Here is a 21,189-nt window from a genome sequence, read left to right on the forward strand (position 1 = left end):
AGACTCTTGACTTACTGGTAAAAAAGTGGGTGTACGTAAGAGGTGGGGAAAGGTCTCTGGTTGCAAAGGAAAGGTTTCACAGGATATTTCAGCCAACAGTGTGATTTTGCTCAGAACCGGTCCTGTTCCTACATTTTTTTTTGCAAAAAACAAATACTAAACTTTATCATCTCCAGAAACTCAGGGCCCAAAATGGGAGGGAAGTGCTCTGTCCTTCCTAGCAAAGCCTACGAGGTAGGTGTTTCTGGAAGTTGGCCCAGCCAGAGTTCATTCCAGAAGCCTCTCCCTTATTCTCTGTCCCCTTATTAACAGGGGGCTGGTGGGCACTCTGATGCTAATGGTGAGAGCCCTTGAAAACCTTTCTGTGGTATCCAGAAGCAACTGTATAAAGTTTTATTTAATTTAATTTGTGTTGTGATTCCTGGGACAGAACGAGGTGGTGTTTTGGTCCCCTGTCTCATTATAGTATTTGTCTGTGTTATTTATTTATTTTTTTTCTTTTCCCTCTTTGCTCTGCTCATATTTTTATTTTGTAGTGAATTGCTTTTTTCATTAAACATCGTTATCTTCCAAAGCAGACTTGGATATTTTGAAAGGATAAATGCATCTATTTTATTTTTCTCTCTCTAATATTGAGTCAAGTTTTCTGTCCTGAACTCAGCAATTATATATTATTAATGCTATTTTCTTTTCTTTACCAAGGATGCCTATATTGTATCCAAGTCCACATTTTATGTTTATTTAAAGGTTGGAATAGGGATTATTAAAAGTGATTTTCCTTCCTTTGGTGATAAATTGATGTTAACTTTTGTACCACCAGCATCACCTCTACCAACTCATTTGTCTTATTATCATATTTGTCCAAATTCCTGTCTGCTAGGAAAACCAATTTCTGCATGCGTATGTGTATTGATAGTGCATTGACTCACATTTATACATTCAATAGTCATGATTTAGCATAAATATTAATATGTTTAAGAGTTCTCATAGTTTGTGGCTTTTGGCTGAAACTATGATAGGACCAATATTCTATTGATATTTTTAATTTATTGATGTCATATTATGTGTCTTTTCCTGTAGTAATCTATGTGGCATTACTGAAGTTTCATGCTACGGGCAAGTAGAGTCTTTCAATCCTATTTAACAACATTTGCTATATAAGTAGGTCCCCTTGGAATCACTAGCCACAGTAAAGCTCTGAAATCATTCTGATGGATTGAATGCTTGTATATTCTGAAGGGATTTAGGATCCAGCAGCTTCTAAGTTCTGAGACTTTTTTGAAGCATTCTATATTTGGAATGAACTTAAGAAAGAAAAAAAAAAGTTCAGTTAGCTGCATGACAGTCTTTTCCTTTACTGCTTAATTATCTATCTGCTATACTAGTATTCTGTTCTCATTATATAGCTTTATGCATTTTTTTCTTTATTTTTCTAAATGTTTGTCTTTGGAGGGGCTACATCTGCTCTGTTCTTAGTTTCTTACTTTTTAATGGATTCTCATAACCCCCATTGTAACTATCTGTGTTATTGGAACTATCTGTGTTACTAACTGCTGGCCCTAGTAATGACCTCTCTTGCAAGTTGAAGAGTACTTTTCCCACATCTCTATCCTCCTCCAAATGCAGGTTTCCACCTATCTTTTCCTAACCATGGCCCTTAACCCTTTATTAGTTATGTCCCTTGTCTGAATCCTGCCTTCAGACTTCCACATAGCTACCCATCCAGCCTGAAGTACAGATTACAGACCTGGCCCCTCTGGCATTTTGGACAAAGCAGTAGACATAGTTGATTACTGAAGGACAGAAGAGTTGCTTGAAAATGTAGCACAGTGATTTGATTTGAATGCTTCCGAAACACACCCACTGAATCGATGCCTTGAACTGAAGCATGAACTCAAACACTGAATGAATTTCTGAAAGGCCATTGATTTATTTTTAGAAGGCCTTGAATGAATTTTATTTGTTGTAATGTAGAAAGAGAATAAAAATTGCAAACACAATCAATACTAAGGAACACAGTGAGATGTCATTTTTAATGGGTTTATGTTTTGAATAAATACAGAAATACCTTTGCCATTAATATTTTGACATCAGAAAGCAAGATTTTGTAAAATGTCAGGGGAGGAATTAAGGTCAAGACATGACATTGGTTAATTAGAGTATTTTGGGGAGAGTTACCTTCTAAAAATTTGAGCTAGTTACCAAGGAAAAGACTTTTTTATTCTTTACTACTTTTAAATAATCTACAATGTAGAGAACATTTTCTGTCACTTTTTCATACCTCTACTACCTCAACCCTGTGTCCTCAAAGTTTAGCCCTCAATTTTTTTTCCTCAGTTCAAGTTTAATAGAAACTATAAAAGATTAGAAGTGACCCACAATACTGTGTACATAGTTGGTCTGCTCCATAGCAAACTCAGGCCATTTCCTCCAGAGAAGAACCAGCCACCCCACACCTAAGCCTACTGTTTTGAGTTTAAGCATGACAGTAGTAAAGTTTTTCCAATGGTTGTCCACTGCTGCGTGACCCGAAAATGTGCTCAGTGCGGGCACATGTTCCATGCTTACTGGTGAGGAGCAACGCCTGGATTGTCTCCGTCTCACCCACAGAGCCGCCAGCAGGGCCCTGGTTCAAGGTGAGCCTCCTACTGAGATCTGCTACAGCTAAAGTCAGAGGGGCCAACTGGCTGAGTCACACCCAAGGACCTGTGTTCTGGTTTTTGTTTGCATCCCATCTCCTGCTCCGACTTTCCCTATTACTCTATATCTGACTAATCATTACCTGGTCCACTGATCAATCTTGAACATGTAATTAACTACTTGCAAGTTTATAAGATTTAGTCATAGTGGCTCTTGAGTGTAAATATCATGTTTATGGTATTCTAATGATTTCTCATAATCCCTCTTTTGTTAAATGAAATTCTGGAAGTCAGGCAGGGACTGTTGTGCCTGTAGTGCATTTGTTTCATACTTGTTTATGAATGGCAATGGAAAGCCAACTTTAAAGTAGAATAAAATGTGGGTATTCATTTTAGAACAAGACTGTTGGGAAAAAATAAAATTTTGGGGTCTGTAGTGCTAGGCCAGTCTCTCTTAACTATATAGACATTTGTATTTGCCATGTGTTGATTACCTGTGTTTCAGGCTCCATGCTTCATGTTTTGAATGCACTGCCATTTTCCACATAGCAGCTAGTTACCTCTTTATATCAAAATAAACAAGAGCCCTGGTCAGTGTGGTTCAGTGTTTAGAGCATTAGCCGACATGTACCAGGTTCGATCCCCAGCCCTGGTCAGGGCACATGTGGGGGGCAACCAATCTATGTCTGTCTCTGTCTCTGTCTCTCTTTTCCTCCCTCCCTCTCTCCCTCTCTCTCAATTCCAAACTTAAAATACGATAGCAGTTTTCAAATTTATTTCATGTTATAGTAATAAAACCACTGCAGTTTTATTTTGATTAATGATAGCATGTTGTTGTTGTTTTTTTGTCTTTTCCTCCTAACTTTTGTTACAGGCAGCATATTAGTTGAGTCTTTTTTTAAAATTTTTAAATCCAATAAAATAATCTCTGCCTCTTAACTGGAGTGTTTTGGCCTTCCTTCCTTTCTTCCTTTGAGCTTACATTTTTTTAAAAAATTTAATTTTATTGTTTAAAGTATTACAAATAGTAGTACATTTCTCTCCTTTTTTGTCCCCATTGACCTTCCCTCAGCCTCCCCTAAGCACCCCTCCTCCTGCACATGCCCTCACCTCTCTCCTCGCCCCCCAGTGGTTATGCTTATATGCTTACACACAAGTCCTTTGGTTAATCTCTTACCTCCTCCCCTCCCCCAACCCTTATGGTGGGGTTTGAATCCTATTGGTGCAACTTCCTCTTACTTTTCTGGTATTGTATTCTAAGAACTCTACCTGCTTTAGCATTTCCAGACTCCCACAATCTCCTCACTTCATGGAGACTTTCTGGCTCCTCCTGGCTTTCTTCTCCAGGGGCTGCAGTTTGGAAATTCCAGACAGTAAACTGGGGCAGATGCAGGGCTCACCCTGCTTTTCCCCCCTTTCTCAGGCACCAGTGTCCCCCACTTTTTGGGTCCAAAGTCTGAAAACTTATTTCAGGAAGAGGGGACAATTCCAGTCCATTGCATGGCCAGAAGGGGAATATCCCTTAGGACATTCTAATGGTTTTCAATTTAATTATAATCTGTGAGATCATCTAGTCTCTTTATCTTCAGTCTCATATTTTACCACCGTGTTCCTTGTCCACTATGTTCAGCCATGTTCATTTTTTTGTTCCCACCTCAGATTTGCCTTTACTCTGGCTAGTTCCTTTGCTTCAGCCCATATGCCACTTTGCCATGGAAGTGCTCATCATGATGGTGTCCCCTCATCACTCTCTAACTACATGACCCTGCTTACTCATAGCACTTACCCTCATCTGTTCTGTTGTTTCTCTGTCTCTTTCCCATCCTCTGTTTGCTTCCTTACAGTATATTCAATTTGAAGCTGCTTCTTGTCTCTTTATTTTAATTTGCATCTCTATGGCCTAGAACAATGTTTGGCACATAATAAGTGTTTGATACTTAAAGGGATATTTATATTGATTATAATAGAACTCTAAATATAGATATTACCATTTCATAGATGAGCCGACTTGTTCCCTCAGTCGGTGAGTACTGTAGTTAGATGTGAATCACAGTTTTGTGTCCTTTAGGACACTTGTGTCTTTCATGTCACTTCTCAGGGTGGCAGTCACTCTGGTGTTGTTGGCTGTGGGAACCTACTTTACTCGAAGTTGCTTTTAGCAGTAGTTTCTGTATGCTTCAGACTAACTTATTTTAATATTGAAAAATAAACTTTGAGTTATTATATATAAATGTATGTATGAGGGAACTTGAAATGTTCAACTTGAAATTAAGTTTTTGGACAGTTTGTCAGTTTCTAGTTTTTCTTCATTGGGATTTTCATCTTCTACACAAACAACTAGAAAGTGGAATATTTAAGTCCATAATAGAAATTGGAGGGGAGGAGGGTTGTTGTTTTGGAGTGAAAACATGCTTTTTAGTCAGACTGTCTATGTAGTATTGAAATTTTATGGCATAATATGCTTAATTTGTTTCATTTGCGAAAACAAAACAAAACATCATTACAGTCACATACTAATTACTAGCCATGCATCATTCATTTGAAATAGAGCCTAAAGCATTTTGTAGTTATAAGCAAAAAGGTCTCTTATGATTCATCACTTGCAAACAGCATTGTTTTAAGGTTGCTTTTTAGATCCAAGTTTAATCTAGTGCATAGGAAGCATTTTCTGTGTTCTGCAAATCTCATTAAATAGGCCTATATACTCTCTTTTAAGACTGATTTTGAAACATGTTGGGAAAAGGGAAACTAGTCTTATTGAACTAAGTTAGTATAGTGTTAGGCAATTTTATCCCACTTTTGGCTTAAGGTGTAATTGTTGTATATAGTCTGGGTTATTTTATGTTTTATTTGTGAAGATGTCTGTAAATAACATTCTTAATAAAGTTGAATAAAATACTATAATGGGTAAAATTCTACTCAATGGGCTGTCCCCATCTATATATATAAAAGCCTAATATGCAAAGTGTCCCCTTGGGAGTTTGACTGAGAGACCAGGAATTTGATCACTCGCTATGATGTGTGCTGACCACCACGGGACAGCATGGAATGTAGGAAAGCCCTGAGCAGCAGCCGGGGAAGGGAGGCCCCAGTTGGCAGCCGGAAGAAAGGTCTTGGTCAGCAGCCGGAAGGTCCCAATTGGCCTTGATCACCGGCCAGGCCTAGGGAACCTACCCATGCATGAATTTTGTGCACTGGGCTTCTAGTGAACCCATAAGTGAATATTTGTTGAAAATAGATTATATACATACCATTTACATGGTCTCATAGCATCTCCCTATAAATTACTTATCCTATACAATAAAAGCCTCGGTGGCATCACAACCTCACGCGCCATCTTCATAAGATGGCTCCACCAAGATGGCCCCCACAATATGGCTACGCACACTGGAGGTGGGGCCCATTGGTCACTCTGCATGGTGAGGCCTGAGGGTCCCATGGCTCTGCATGGTGCGGAGGCGGCTGGTCCTGGCTTCCCCACCGCCTCATCATGCAGAGAAATCGGGCCCCAACTGAGGAGGTGGGTGGTGGTAGAGGAGGGCAGTTGTGGATGATCAGGTCTGTAGGGGAGGGCAGTTGTGGGCGATCGAGCTGGCAGGGAGGGCACTTGTGGGTGATCGGGCTGGCAGGAGAATAGTCAGAGGGTGATCAGGCTGACAGGCCGAAGCAGTTAAGAGCAATCAGGCAGGCAGCCAGGCAAGCGGTTAGGAGCCAGCAAAATTTCATGCACCAGGCCTCTAGATTATTATAAAGGAAACATTAAGTTGCTTTTAACACCTTGTAAGTGTAATATGTATATATCTTTTTCATTTATAACATGTATTATATAATATCTACACTATGTGGAAAAGAAGAGAGAATATGATAAAGCAAATGGGGCAAAATTGAAACAATTGGTTAATCTGGGTAAAGAGTAGTTTTTGTATTCTGAAAACTGAAATTGTAATAAAATTTCAAATTTCTCATTTAAAGCAACATAAATAAATTAGGCTTAAATTTAGCAAAAGCTGTGTGGACCATTAACAGGAATAAAACTTGACAAACTATGGGAGATTTCTATATTAAAACATTAGAGAAAAACTGCAAACCTCCTAAACTTCATGAATTACCAGCATTAGGCCTGGTGAAAGTTTTCAATTATAGCAGAGTAAGTTAAAAAATTGTCAACAAAATATTTTTATACCAAATATTGCGACTCATTAAAAGAAGAGTATATCATGACCAAATGGCACAAGGTTTTTTCACCTTAAAAAATGTAGTTAACCATATTATCAGAAAAAAGGGAGAAAAGTCATATCTAAAAAAATGCAAAATAAAAAGGATTTGATAGAATTTTATTCATGATAAATAAAACATTTTAGCCATTAGCAAGACAAAAATGTCTTTACCCTAATAAAGGACATCTATGGGAAACCAGGAGCCATACTCACACTTAATGTGAAAAAATAAATGCTTTGTCATTTAAGATTCGAAACCAGTCAATGATATCTCTCTCTCTTTCTCCCTCTTTCCGTTTCTCTCTTCCCCCCCACCCCCCCCTTCTTCTCTCTAACTAACTAAACAGCAGAAATTCATTTCTCAAAGTTATGGGGAATGAAAAGTCCAAGGTTAAGATGCTGGCTGATCCAGTTTCTGGTGAAAGCCTGTTTTATGGACAGCTATCTTCTTGCTCTGTCTTCACCTATTAGAAGACCAGGATATCTAGTCTTATTACTTATTTTCAGTATTATAATGCATGTTCTAACCTTTATAATAAGGAAAAGAAACAAAAGGCCTGTACACTGTAAATCAGAAAGTAGACCTTTTTTTTTTTTTAATGACTTGACTGTCTATGTGAATGTATAAGGAGTTTACCGTAAACTTTATTAAAGTAACCAGTGAATTTAACAAGGTCACAGGATAGTCAGTATATCAGAATGAGTTCTCTTATTAGCAATGACATATATTGGAAAACAAAATAAAAAACAGTACCACTTACAATAGCATCAAAAAACTTAAAATACTTAGGGATACATTTCAGTAAACATGCTGATTTTCTACACTTAAAACTATAAGATATTGCTGAGAGAAATTAAAGTTGTAAATGAGGTATTTACCATGCTCTTAGAGTGGAAGACTCAGTATTGTGAAGATTTTATTTTCCCCTCAAATGATCTATAGACTCCTAATAGACATACAATACACATTCCCAATGAACATCCCAGCGGGTTTTATTATAGCAATTGACAAAAGTTACAAAAATTCACATGGCATTTGGAGGACCTAGAGTAGACAAAATCAATTTGAAAAATAACAAACTTGGAGGACTTGGACTATTGATTTGATATCTAGGCAGTAAGGTTTGGCTTAAAGATATAAAAATAAACCTTTTCTGGAAAGTTTAGAAGTAAACCCACAAGGATACCAACAAATGATTTGTAAGAAAGACATCAATGCTAGTGCATGGGAAAAAGAACTTTGTATCAAATGGAGCTGCCAAACTTGATTATCCTATGGGCTAAAATGAATTTCAACTCCTGCATCACACCCTACAGAATAACTGATGAGGGATGGAGTGTAGATTTAAACATGGAAGGGTAAAATATAAAGCTTCCTAAATAAATTATAGCTTTAGTAAAGAGGGTATAAAGTGGCATAAACAACTTTAGAAGACAGTTTGACAATTTCTTATGAAGTTATATATGCATTTATACTATATATCTTTTTACATATTTAACAAAAATGAAAAGACTCTATAAGAATATTGATAATATCCTGTATTGGTTTTCACACGTGACCATAATATATGTCTGCAATCTTGATGGTTTAAAACATCAGGAATGTATTTCCTGCATTTTCTGGAGGCCAAAAGTCCTAAATCAATGTTTTGGCAGGATTGATTCCTTCTAGAGGCTCTGGGCAAGAATCTGTTGCAGGCTTGTGTCCTATCTTTGGTAGCTGCTTACCATTCTTGACATTTCTTGGCTTGTAATATTACTTCAGCCTCAACCTTCTCCTTCACATCCCTGCCTTCTGTTTGTTTCTCTCTCTACCATTTCTATTAAAGAGACATCTGTCCTTGGATTTAGGGCTTGCCCTATGATTTAGCATGATCTGTTCTGAGATCCTTAACTTCATTTAATCTGTAAATACCCCATCCTAATATATAAAAAGCCAGGGGCTGCTATAACCTAAACAACCAGACAGACGACTGAACAGCAGGTAGATGGGACGACCAGGTCACCAGGGGGGTTGGGGGAGGTCAGTTGGGGGTGACCAGGCTGGCAGGGAGTAGTTGGGGGCGACCAGGTCAGTGAATGGCGACCAAGCTGGCAGGGAGTCAGTTGGAGGTGACCAGACCAGCAGGGGGGCAGTAATGAGCAACCAGGCTGGTGGGAGGGGCAGTTATGGGCAACCAGGCAGGCAGAGGAGGGCAGTTGGGGGTGACCAGGCTGGTGGTGGTGGGGGAAATTAGGGGGCAACCAGGCCAGCTGGGGATGGGGGGAGCAATAAGGGGTGACCAGTCTGGGGGAGCAGCAGTTAGGGGCAACCCAGCTGGCAGAGGGGGGCAGTTGGTGGCAAACCAGGCCAGCAGGGGGGCAGTTAGGGGTTAACAGGCTGGCAGGAAGGGCAGTTATGGGTGATCAGGCAGGTAGGCAGATGAGCAGTTAGGAGCCAGTGATACCAGATTGTGAGAGGGATGTCCGACTGCCTAAAGCAGTATTCGGACATTCCCCCAGAGGTCCCAGCATGGAGAGGTGTAGGCTGGCCTGAGGGGACACCCCCTGCCCCCAACGGTGAATTTCATGCACTGGGCCTCTAGTTTTCAAATAAGTTCACATTAGCAGGTACCTGGGGTTAGGGCTTAACGTAGCATTTTTGCAGTCCCTCTTCAACCCAACCCACTACATAGCCTCAAAGTAGAAAAGAAACACCCCAAAAATCTATCAAGAGGAAAGTGGATAAAGAAATTTTGGTGTGTTCTTGCAATGAAATATTATGAAATGAAAAAGGAACAAAGTACTGAATCACTCTCTGTGTATATGAATCTCAAAGTCATTTTGTTGAGTGAAAGAAGCCAGACACAAAAAGGGTTTACTGTAAGTTTCATTAATATAAATTTCAAGAATGAGCAAAATGAAGTTAACAATGACAGAAATTAAAAAACAAAACAAAAAACACATTGGCTTTCTATGTTGGGTGGGGACTATCTAGAAACAGACATGAATGAATTTAAAACACCATAATGGTTCTGAGTTTTATGCCAGCTTTTTAATTGATCAGATATGAAACTTTTGTGTTAGGAATGCTAGCTAAGACTGCCAAATTAGTCTCATGCTCTCAAGCTTTATCACTTGCAGATCCTGAGTATCTGCAGAACTCACTTGGACCCCCTATGAAATCTTTCCAGAATTGTTAAGCATTTGTAAACAAAAGCAAAGCCATTGCTAATGTCTATTGCCAATTGTCTATTCCTTGGCTAGCTGGAGGAATATACATTTATATCCTGTTATTTTTATTATTATTTTTTTTATAATACCTGAATTTCCTTACTCCAATGCAAACCTTTGCTGTTGTACAGTTTTTAAAAATAATTTCAGCCTAGGAGTTTAATATAAAGCCACATTTATTTTTAAAACATTTTTTTTTTTTTTGTATTCTCAGCACTCCCCAGCCATAAGGCACTTGAATAGGTATGTTTTTGATGCATCTCTTGAAGTAAAATGAATGTTTCTTTTGTCTGAGAATTTTTGAAATCATAAAAATATTGGCTACCTAATGGTAACAATTAAATATGTTTCACCTACTTTAATTAGAAAAATTAAGTTCAAAACTTTTTCCTAAGTGTCTTAATTCTATTATTACATCCTGTTTATTTCTCAGATGTCACATTCCTCTATGGATCCCTTATCATTTTCTCTAGCCCTGTCTTTCACAAAGATGCATTTGTTTTTTTTATACTCACCCTGCTCCTCTCGCCCACTGAGAGTGAAGAATTAGCTAATATAGAAATATGAGTGAAGAGTTGAGTGTGGAAGTGATGCCAAAAGTGTATCTGGAAAAAAATATTAAAAATTCAGCAGAGCTCTAGCCAGTTTGGCCCAGTGGATAGAGTGTCGGACTGCAGACTGAAGGGTCTTGGGTTCGAATCTAGTCAAGGGCACATGCCTGGGTTGTGGGTTCAACCCCCCAGTGAGGGGAATGCATGAGGCTGCCAATCAATGATCCTCTTTCATCAAGATGTTTCTATCTCTCTCTCCCTCTCCTTTCCTTTCTGAAATCAATAAAAATATATTTTAAAAAAATACCTAGAACAGGAGGTAGTTGGATATACTAAGGAGAAATTAAAGAAATATGAAGTTACAGGATGCTGCGTGCTCAGCTGGGTCATCTCCAAAGTGTTTTATCTGATAACTGTGGTGCGGAAATTGAAGTCCATTCTTACTTATAGGAAAACACAATAGAGGTAGTTTGAGTATCACATGGTTTTTATAGACTTTAGGAAGAGGGAGAGAGAGAGAAACATCTATTGGTTGCTTCCTGCACTCCCTGCACTGGGGATTGAGCCTTCAATCTGGTCTCGTGCCTGACCAGGAATCAAACCTGTAACCTTTTGGTGCATGGAACAATAGTCAAGCAACTGATCCACACTGGCCAGGTCATCAGATGGTTTTTAGGTTGTGGTTATTAATTTTTACATTGTGATGTTCTAGTGGAACTATACAGTTGATTGGCTGCATTGGACCTGGAAGGAGTCATTTAACCTTCCTGAAGTGCTACTCCATTATTCCTTATAATTACATATTCACAATGTATATAAAGTAAAGATTTTGTCAGTCAATTAAGACTGAAGTGATTAGCTTTTTAGTCAGTAGATTATTTGTAGTGGCCGAAAGTTAAGTGAATGGTTAAGTAGTTTTATAATGACTTCTGGGAAGAAAAATAAAGAGATGGAACATATACTAAACTTTATTTTGAGGTGAGCCTAAATAATTCTGCAGGCAGGAAGATGGAAAAATCCAAAAAGTTTTGAATAGTTTCCTGAAAATCTGTTCTTTATAAAAGAAACTGCATAAAGAGAACCAGATATGGCATTAAACATTGTTGTTATAAAAATGCCAACATGATTTTTCTCATAGAATAATGGGTAAAATTAAAATTACATGTGAAAAAACACGAGATCCTGAAAATTATATCTCCATGAGGACTTTCTACTTTTTACCCTTCAAGATAGATGGAAAGAGTAGACGAAATGTGCTGTAAGGGCAGTAACCATGACCCCTGTGCCACTTGTAGCACCAAGTGGGTACCCAGTCAATACTTGTAAGTTCATTGATTGTTTAAAGGTCTTTTCATCTTATTTTGTTCTGATCCCCCAACACATGTTGCCAACAAACAAAATTTTGAAATAAAAATTACCCTTAAGATTCTGAATTTGCTTGTTCTTTGATTTTTATTGGTCACTGTTTTTAAGGTGGTTTCATCTGGAATGTATCCCCTCTGGCGCTAGGTGAGGGCTGCTTTCTGCCTTCAAACAATACTAAGGAAATTTTTTTTTCCTGTTTTATGCCCTTAGATTGATATTCAGATTGTAGGTCATTATTGTTGGGTTTTGGTGCTGTGGACTTAAGATTGCTAAGTCCTATATCAATAAGTTTAAAGGATACCTCTGTAAAAATGAAATTATAATTTCCTCTAACAATCTCATTATAAATACCTTTAACATAACCTTTCCTTTCTTTTTTAAAAAAAATATTTTTTATTGACTTCAGAGAAGGAGAGGGATAGATAGAAACATCAATGATACTAGAAAATCATTGATCAGCTGCCTCCTGCTAGCCCCCTACTGGGGATTGAGCCTTCAACCCCCACAAGTTCCCTTGACAGGAATGAACCTAGGACCCTTCAGTCTGCAGGCAGACACTCTATCCACTGAGCCAAACCAGCTAGGGCTCTTCCTCCCTCCTCTCCCCCCACCCCTGTCCTTTCTTCCTTACTTCCATTACCATTGAGACTATTATTTATATGCTACTAGAAGCCCAGTGCATGAAATTTGTGCACAATGGGGTATGTGTCTCTCAGCCCATCCTGCATACTCTCCAATCTGGGACCCCTCGAGGGATGTCTGACTGCTAATTTAGGCCCTGATCCCACTGACAGTTGGACATCCCTCTCAAAAAACAGGACTGCTGGCTCCCAGCCCCTACCTGATTGTCCCTAACTACTTTTGCCTGCCAGCCTGATCATCCCCTAACCACTCCTCTGTCCTCCTGATCAATGCCTAACTGCTCCCCAGCCAGTTCGATTGCCTTTATCTGCCCTCCCCTGCCGGCCTGGTCACCCCAACTGTCCTTTCCTTCAGGCCTGGCCCCCAACTGCCCTCCCCTGCTGACTTGGTCAACCCTACCTGCTCTCCCTTTCCAGCCTGGTTGCCCCTAACTGCCCTCCCCTGCTGGCCTGGTTGACCCCAACTGCCCTCCCCTGAAGGCCTGGTGTTTCTCCCCCTCCCCCTCCAACTGCCCTCCTTTGCAGGTTTGGTCACCCCCAACTGCTCTCCTCTGCCAGCCTGGTCCACCTAACTGCCCTCCTCTGCCAGCCTGGACCCCCCTAACTGCCCTCCTCTGCAGGCCTGGTCACCCCCAACTGCCCTCCCCTGCAGGCATGATAACCCCCAACTACCTTCCCTTGCAGGCTTGATCCCTCCCTACTGCTCTCCCCTGCTGGCCTGATTGCCCACAACTGCCCTCCTCTGCCGGCCGTCTTTGACCACATGGGGTGGCCATCTTGTGTGTTGGAGTGGTGGTCAATTTGCATATTACCCATTTATTATATAGGATAGCTCTCCACTTTTGCATTCAGCTTAGTTTCTGTCAGTCAAAACACAGTTTTTGTTTCCTTAGCAAGTAAACAAAATGCAAACCCCCAGTGTTGATAGAATACGTGAAAGTGATGATGAAACATTCTGCAGGGTTTTTAAAAAAGTGTTTCCCAATTTTTAAATTTTTTTTTTAAAATTTCATCTAAAGAAACAAACTGTTTTGATTAATAAGAAAAGGCCCTGCTATTATTTTCATAGATTTCAAGATTTAGATCTTAGAACATTAACTTTTGTTGAGTTTATTTTAAACAATAGGGGCAAGCATTTGGCCAATGGGTTTCAGTAGGCTAAATAGTGGACTAAAGACAGGCAGGAGCACCAGGTGACCTCTCACATTCCTTTCCAGCTTAGTAATTTCATTTTCTGAAATACATTTATTTCATATCAGTCAAACACTAACTTTTCTAAATTTGGAAGAAAGAGAAATATTGAAAGGTCATCTAATTTACGAGGCTTTCGGTCAAAGACCTGTTGTTTGGTTACCTTTCCTGACTTCACTTTGTCAGGGTTTTTCATGAACACATAGCACATTGTTCTGCATTACATCATAGACTTCCTCTATCTTTTCAAGGTACCTGTCCCTAGTGCCAGGTAAACTCATTACTCATAAAAATCTGGGTTATATTTTTTCTAGGGAAATTAATTACTTTATCCTGGCTGCATATGGTTAGCTTGTCAGCAGGAAAGCTTTAACATATTTTGGGCTGTATCATATAGCCATTTAAGCAGTCTTTTTTTTCTCTTTGTGCACAAAGTAGTACACTAATATAGGTTAATATTAATGTATTTTGTAATACCAAAGGTTTGCATGAGATACTGGAGAATTCCTTCTCATGCTTGTTGCAATGTGCTAAATACTTAAGTTTTGATCATGAGTAAGGGCACAGACTGAAAGCAGATGCTGTGGACTCAGTGTCCACCTTGGAAGTCCATAAGTGTATGCACTCAAATGAGTTTTCTTTTGCACATCTTGTTATGTAAAGAATATACTAAATATAGTGAAGTATTATGTACAATTGCTCCAATCTTAACTAATAATATAGAAACGCGTAAATTGACTTACCTCCATTACGCCCACAGCCAATCAGAGGAGTAGGCAAATTAACTCAACAAAGATGACAGTTAATTTGCAAACATTGGGTCCTGGGAACCTCCTTGGCACCCAGGTCACTCGAAGCCTCTCATTGGGCGAAGGCTTTAGGCTTGGGAAAGGGCCAAGCCTGCAATCAGAGGGACCAGGGGTGGGCAACCCCTTCCCAAGCCTAAAGCCTGGGGTGGAGGCTGTAAGCTTGGGAAGGGGCTGAGCCTGCAATCGGAGGTGCCTGGGGAGAATCCCTTTCCCAAGCTTAAAGCCTGGGGTTGAGGCTTTAGGTTTGGGAAGGGGCCAAGCCTGCAATTTGAGGGAAGGGGATAAAATCAATGGAAACATATCCTTGGGTGAGGATAAAAAGGAAAATAAAGAAGAAATATAATATCCTATGAAAGACACATCTTGAAAATGCTTAAAGAAAGTTGTCATTTTTTCAAATGACAACTTTCTTTAAGCATTGACGGGACTAGAGTCCCTGTTGATGAAAATGCCTTGGCAGCTGCGGGGGCTGGCAATGGCTGCAGCAGCAGGGTGATGGAGCTGACACCTTCCCCCGATCAGCATGGCTGCCTCCCGCAAAGGGAGGCCAGACTGTGGCTTAGGTCCGCTCCCACTGAGAAGCGGGCCTAAGCTGTCAGTAGGACATCCCCTGAGGGTTCCCTGTATGTAAGAGGGGTCAGGCTGGGTTGAGGGACCCCTCCCCAGTGCACGAATTTTGTGCACTGGGCCCCTGTTATAATATAAATATCTACTATTTACAATCTTTAAGTAAAAATAAAAATTTCAAGGAAGTATATTTGAGAGCATGAAATGACTTTATGAGAAATAATAATTGCTTAAGTCTACTTTGTGTGCTAGACAGTCAATATCCAAACATTATGCTAATAGGACTTCTAAAATTGTCTTTCTAAAATTTTATATGACTTAAGTTTATTCTATAAAACCGTGATTGGTAATGTTTCTTTTTACTTTAAAAAATGCTTTTTTTGAGCTTACTGTTTTTTACTCTCTTCTAAGGAAAAATATTATTTTCTCTAGACGGGAATTTGAAGACATTCTTTGAAGTCAAGAAATTTTAAGACATTCCTTTTTAAATGCTTTGTAGAAGGGACTTATTATTAACTATATTAGTTGAATTCTTGGAATATTGCCTATATACATATAAACAAATATTTCACATGGCAATTGCCTGGGAAAAGTACTATTATAAATTAGACATTTATATTATTTACTATAAAACTTTTCACTCATTGTAAGGATTTGGTCCATTTGAAGATATACCGGTATTTGCAGTTATCTACTGAGAGCTACCTCTTTAATTGCTCAGTTTTTTTTTTTTTGTTTTTTTTTTAGATGAGTGTCCTGGATTATGTTATATTGGATCTAATAAGTTTAAGCTTTTATGGCATATCTTATTTTAAATAACAATCACTTATACATTACTAGTAGCCCTGCTCACAAATCCGTGCACCAGGAGCTCTCTGCAAGGCCTGGCTGCGCCACCCCTGCTGCCCAGAGGCTCCCCACAGCCCAGAGGCCCATATGCAGCCCTGTGCGGAATGCCTGCCTCATCACCATAGCGAAGAGGCCAGGATTCCACCAGGCTGCTCACACCGCCTGCTCTCAGTGCCCCTCCCCCACCCCCACCCTCCTAGGGCTGGGGAACTCTGGCAAGGCTGAGAGGACTGGGTGCCTCCATCTTGTGGCTCTGGGTGCTGCCATCTTTGTGAGAAGTGATGGTTAATTTGCATATTACCCTTTTATTAGATAGGATTAGCAGATAGCTTTCTGTCCTATGCACCTCATGAGGCATTGTTTTTTTTAACCTTTCCTTTGGATCTGTGACGGGCCAACCCTAGTCCCTGTTTTAACTCTGTCAGGTTTGGTCACTACTTTTTTCCTGACCTTGCCTCAAACTGCTCTTAATGTTTATGGTAGTTGTTGAAGTGCAAGAGTTATACTATCACTGCCTCATCAATCTGTTCTAAGTCTGAAACTCCTAATACATTTGGCCAATGAATTCATGTATAGATTAAATGTCTTCAGCCTTTAGGTAAGTGGCTGGCTTCCCTTCACGTGTTGTTAGAACACGGTAGTTTAAGGCAAGAACTTGCTAACCCTCTTGCCCTTTTTGCATTTTTTGTTTGTTTGTTTCTTTGACACTTTTAAACCCCTACGTTTCTAACATAGCAGCCCTGAGTCCCAGGCCGACCTGTGGCTTTGCACTGCTTCTGTCTCCTGTTACACCCATGTTTCCTAACCCTAACACTGCTCATTTGGGATATGTCAGGAGTCATTCTACTTTCCTGTGTTGCTGAAGAAAGCTATTTGATTACAAATTGGGACTATTTACTCTCCCTGTTTTAACAAGTATTGTTTGTCAGTAGTGCTTCTGAGGACAGCAATTGCCATTTGAAAAAACAACAACACACAAGCAAACCATCTTTTACACCTTTCTGAATATGTTTTACACATGGCCCAGCATGTTTCAATTTTGATCAAAAAATTAATTATATGAATTCTTTGTAATTTGTTGCCTCTGTATCCTTATTTTATTTTTTATTAATCCTCACCTGAGGATATTTTTTCCATTGACTTTTATTTTTTATTTTATTATTTTTATTTTTTAAAATATATTTTATTGATTTTTTAAAGAGAGGAAGAGAGGGGGATAGAGAGTTAGAAACATCAATCAGTTGTCTCTTGTACAACCCCCACTGGGGATGTGCCTGCAACCAAGGTACATGCCCTTAACTGGAATTGAACCTAGGACCCGTCAGTCCCCAAGCCAAACTGGTCAGAGCTCCATTAGAGAGAGTGGAAGAGAGGGAGAGAGATAGAGAGCACTGGAAACATTGATGTAAGAGAGACACATAAATGGGTTGCTTTCTTCACTCATCCCAATGAGGGCCGGGATCAAGCCTGCAACCAAGGTATTTGCTCTTGACTGGAATCGAACCTGAGACACTTCAGTCCATGGGCCGACGCTCCAACCACTGAGCCAAATCATCTAGGGCTGTTTCCTCTTTTTAAAATTTAGTTGTAAAAAATGATATGTACGTTATTGCTTACTTAAGTTTTATCATTTAATTAAAGCTTTCTTTTCATTGAGCATCTAAATGTGTGTTGCATTTTGTTTTTTGTTTTTTGTTTTTTTGGGGTTTTTTTGAGGGACAATTCTGAATTCCTATGAAAAACAAACAGGGTTTTTCTCTTTTCATGCTATCAGTTTTAGGGACATATTGCTTCTTCGGTACTGTCATACCAATATATCATCCTAGATTACTTGCACTCTTACAGTACTAAAGTATACCATGCATTTTAAAGGAAATCTGCTATTTTCTTTTCAATCAGATGAGCAATGTGAAGAGACTGCGGCCGCGGCTCAGTGCTATTCTCTTTAAGCTTCAGTTTGAAGAGCAGGTGAATAACATCAAACCTGACATCATGGCTGTCAGCACTGCCTGCGAAGAGATAAAGAAGAGCAAAAGCTTTAGCAAGTTGCTGGAACTTGTATTGCTAATGGGAAACTACATGAATGCCGGCTCCCGGAATGCTCAAACCTTCGGATTTAACCTTAGCTCTCTCTGTAAAGTGAGTTTTGTTTTGTTTTTCCTTCTTTTTAAGCACATATTTGCCTGCACAGTTAATCATAGAATGTCAGCCCTGATTACATTATTTAAATCTTTTTGTTTTGGTGTGCTCATTATCAAGAACTTGAATTGAACCATGAACCCAAACCCAGAGTGAACTAAGCTAATTTACTCAACCTCTGAACTAAATCCAAATATTAATTTTCTGTGATCTGCAAATCCAACTGAAGGATTTTGTTTAATAACAAAATTATGTTGTAAACCTATGCTTTTTCAAAGTAATGAAATGGAACATCACAATATTATTTAAACCTAGTAGTTATTCAATTCAGTTACCTCTATATATGATGGTATATATGTTGAGACTTGCTTAAGATTTCCATTAAAATTTTCACCTTTAACTATTTAAATATTTCTTTGCATTTATTTTTTTGCAAACAGATTAAAGGGAGAGAAAAGTGAGATTGTTTTATATAAGGGTGAAATTATCATCTAAAGGGGAATAAACATCTCAGATTTTGGAATGTTTCTATCCAAATATAATTTTAGAGGATATGGAAATTGAGTAAGTTTTTTTCTGCTGGATTCAATGTTTTATGTAGCAGAGCTCTTTCCTAAATAATGGGCCACAGTAATAGTGCTTTATTGATCTGCTTATAACAAATTCTTCTCAGTTACACATCACAAGAAAAGCTTTCTCTTGTTCTTGACCTGGTAACATCTACCCTCCCTGACTAAGGAATTTGATTATTGCTTTTGCCAGTTAGGAAGGAAAGGTGAAAAATAAGTTCTACTTTAGCTATGGATTTGCTGAATAGTTAATCTCTTGGTACTTTTGTGACTTTTCGTACATGAGTTCCCCAACCTAAACTTCCCATTAGTATCAGCGCCTTGTGAGCTCTTTCCCTCTCCCGTCTCCCATCTTTTTAGTTTCTTCTTCTTGCTTTCTTAGCCTTATGTCTTCTGTTCAGATCTGTAGCATGGATGATGTAATGCATAACACATGTATTGAAGACGGCACATTTATAGAGTGCCAAGTGCTTGACCTGATCATCTCATTTAGTGTTTGTGATTAATATTTACTTAGCATGTGTGAAAGTTATATTTTTCATATTTAACCCATTAAGTGTGATTCACAGTTTTAATGGAGCTTATATACAAGAAAGTTAAGGCAGTGGAGTTGGGAGAGCCTAGCTCTGCTAAGAGAGACCAGGTAAATATTCGGAGAGGAATACTATCACTAGTAGGAATCTGAGCTGGATCTGGAAGAGTGAGTGGATGTTCCCTGAGAGGAAAAAGCATTCTAAGCAAGAATCTGCAGTTTGCATAAAGGCTCTATCATGGCATGTGTGAGTACACAGAGAGATCCTATACACTTGGAGCCTAAATGGGAGATGTAAATTCTCCTAGATGGTGAAAAGCCTGAAATGCCACACCTTATGGTGAAGTTTTTATGGAGACTGTTAATGTAAAAAAACCATTGAGACCTGTAAAGAATTTTTGTGAGTTTATTTGAGCCAAATTGTTGACATATACCAGGAAGCAGAACCTCAACAAATTGAGATAATGCTCCAGAGAATGGCTGGTTACATTTATATTTATACATTGCCATCAAAGGAGGGACTTAGGTGAGTTACATGAAATTCATTGGTGATAGATTAAGGAGGTGAGATAAAGCAAAGCTGGGAAAACCCCTGTGATTGGATAAAAAGTAGAGGACACATACTTAGATGGGTGCAGGAACAATTAACATGATAATGAAGGAATTTGTGGCATCTGTCCTGGAGCCCACCACTTTTGGTTGTGCTCCAAGGACTCCAGAAAAAGGGAAGTTACAAGTTACCCAGACATTTCAAGGGTATGTTATCATACAATAGATGCAAAAAGACAAATGGGCTCAGTTAAGGTAAAGTTTGACCTTATCAATGAAGATACTGGCCTAGGATGTAACTGCCCACCATAACTGCGTTTAGTTTAAGTTTAATTTCAGACATCCTTCGGGGTTACTTTAGGTCTCTGAGTTTGCAAGACAGCCATGCAGGCCTCCCCTGAACTTGTCAGGTCAGTATGTGGCCCCTTTAGTCCACAAGACATTATTTCTGTAAGGCAGTAATGTTATCAGATATCTTGTAGGAAGATAATTTCAATAGCAGTATGAAAAAAGTACTGTCAGTACAATCATTGTTTGCCAAATGTGTCTAAATTTAAGCCTGGTTAGTGTGGCTCAATTGAGTGTTGACCCTTAAACCAAGAGGTTGCTGGTTCCATTCAAGTCAGGGCACATGTCCGAGTTACCAGCTTGAACCTCAGTAGAAGGCAGTTATTCCATGCTTCTCTCATCAATGTTTCTATTTCTCTATCCCTTTCCCTTCTCTCTCAAAAATCATTAAAGTTAAATTAATTAAAATTCAAATAAAATTAAAAATTTAATTTCTCGGTCACACTTGCCATGCTTCAGGTGAATCAGTATCCACACATGCTGGCAGCGAAAATACAGCACATTTCTACCATGGCGGACAGTTCTGCTGGACAGCACTGGTTAGAGGGTGACTGTGGGACAGACTAGGTCGTTGACAGCATGTGATCTAGGAGCATGTCGGAGAAATGTAGCTGAGCAGATAGAGAGGCAGGGCAATGTGAGATGAAGGAAAAAAGGGGAGGGTCAAAGATAGCTCCAGAGATCCTGATATGTTTGAAGTGGTTGCTCAAAAAGGAATGAGTTGAGGTTGTTTTTGGTATTTCCTTCCCCTTGTTTACCTCAGTGTCTTAAAGGGCACCTGATTCATGTGCCTTATTCAGTTATGTAGTCCAGTACATAATAGTCATTGTGCTTTGAGATGATGGTAGACCCAGCTAAAGTAGTAACAGAGAGTTTTTAGGTAGAATGGGGCAACTGGGGTGGAGGAGGAGTGTACACATTTAAGGAACATCTAGGAATTGTCAGGGATTGGGGGTTATGAACTTGGAGGCTAAAGGACAAGGAGGGAAGCTGTCCTGCCAGTTTCTGGG

At 39.3% G+C, this 21,189-nt stretch overlaps 1 protein-coding gene across 3 annotated transcripts in view; it reads left to right on the top strand.

Moving 5' to 3' along the window:
• DIAPH3 (diaphanous related formin 3) overlaps nt 1-21,189 on the top strand; it is a 479,703-nt gene that overhangs the window by 249,729 nt on the left and 208,785 nt on the right. For all 3 annotated transcript variants that reach the window (XM_084876736.1, XM_084876737.1, XM_084876738.1), the window contains one exon: nt 17,942-18,181. In XM_084876736.1, coding sequence (XP_084732862.1) covers nt 17,942-18,181 — 240 coding nt within the window. The remainder of the gene's footprint in view (nt 1-17,941; nt 18,182-21,189) is intronic.

This window comes from Pipistrellus hanaki (assembly GCF_964339955.1).
Source record: "Pipistrellus hanaki genome assembly, chromosome: 3".
In the NCBI taxonomy this organism is placed as follows: domain Eukaryota; kingdom Metazoa; phylum Chordata; class Mammalia; order Chiroptera; family Vespertilionidae; genus Pipistrellus; species Pipistrellus hanaki.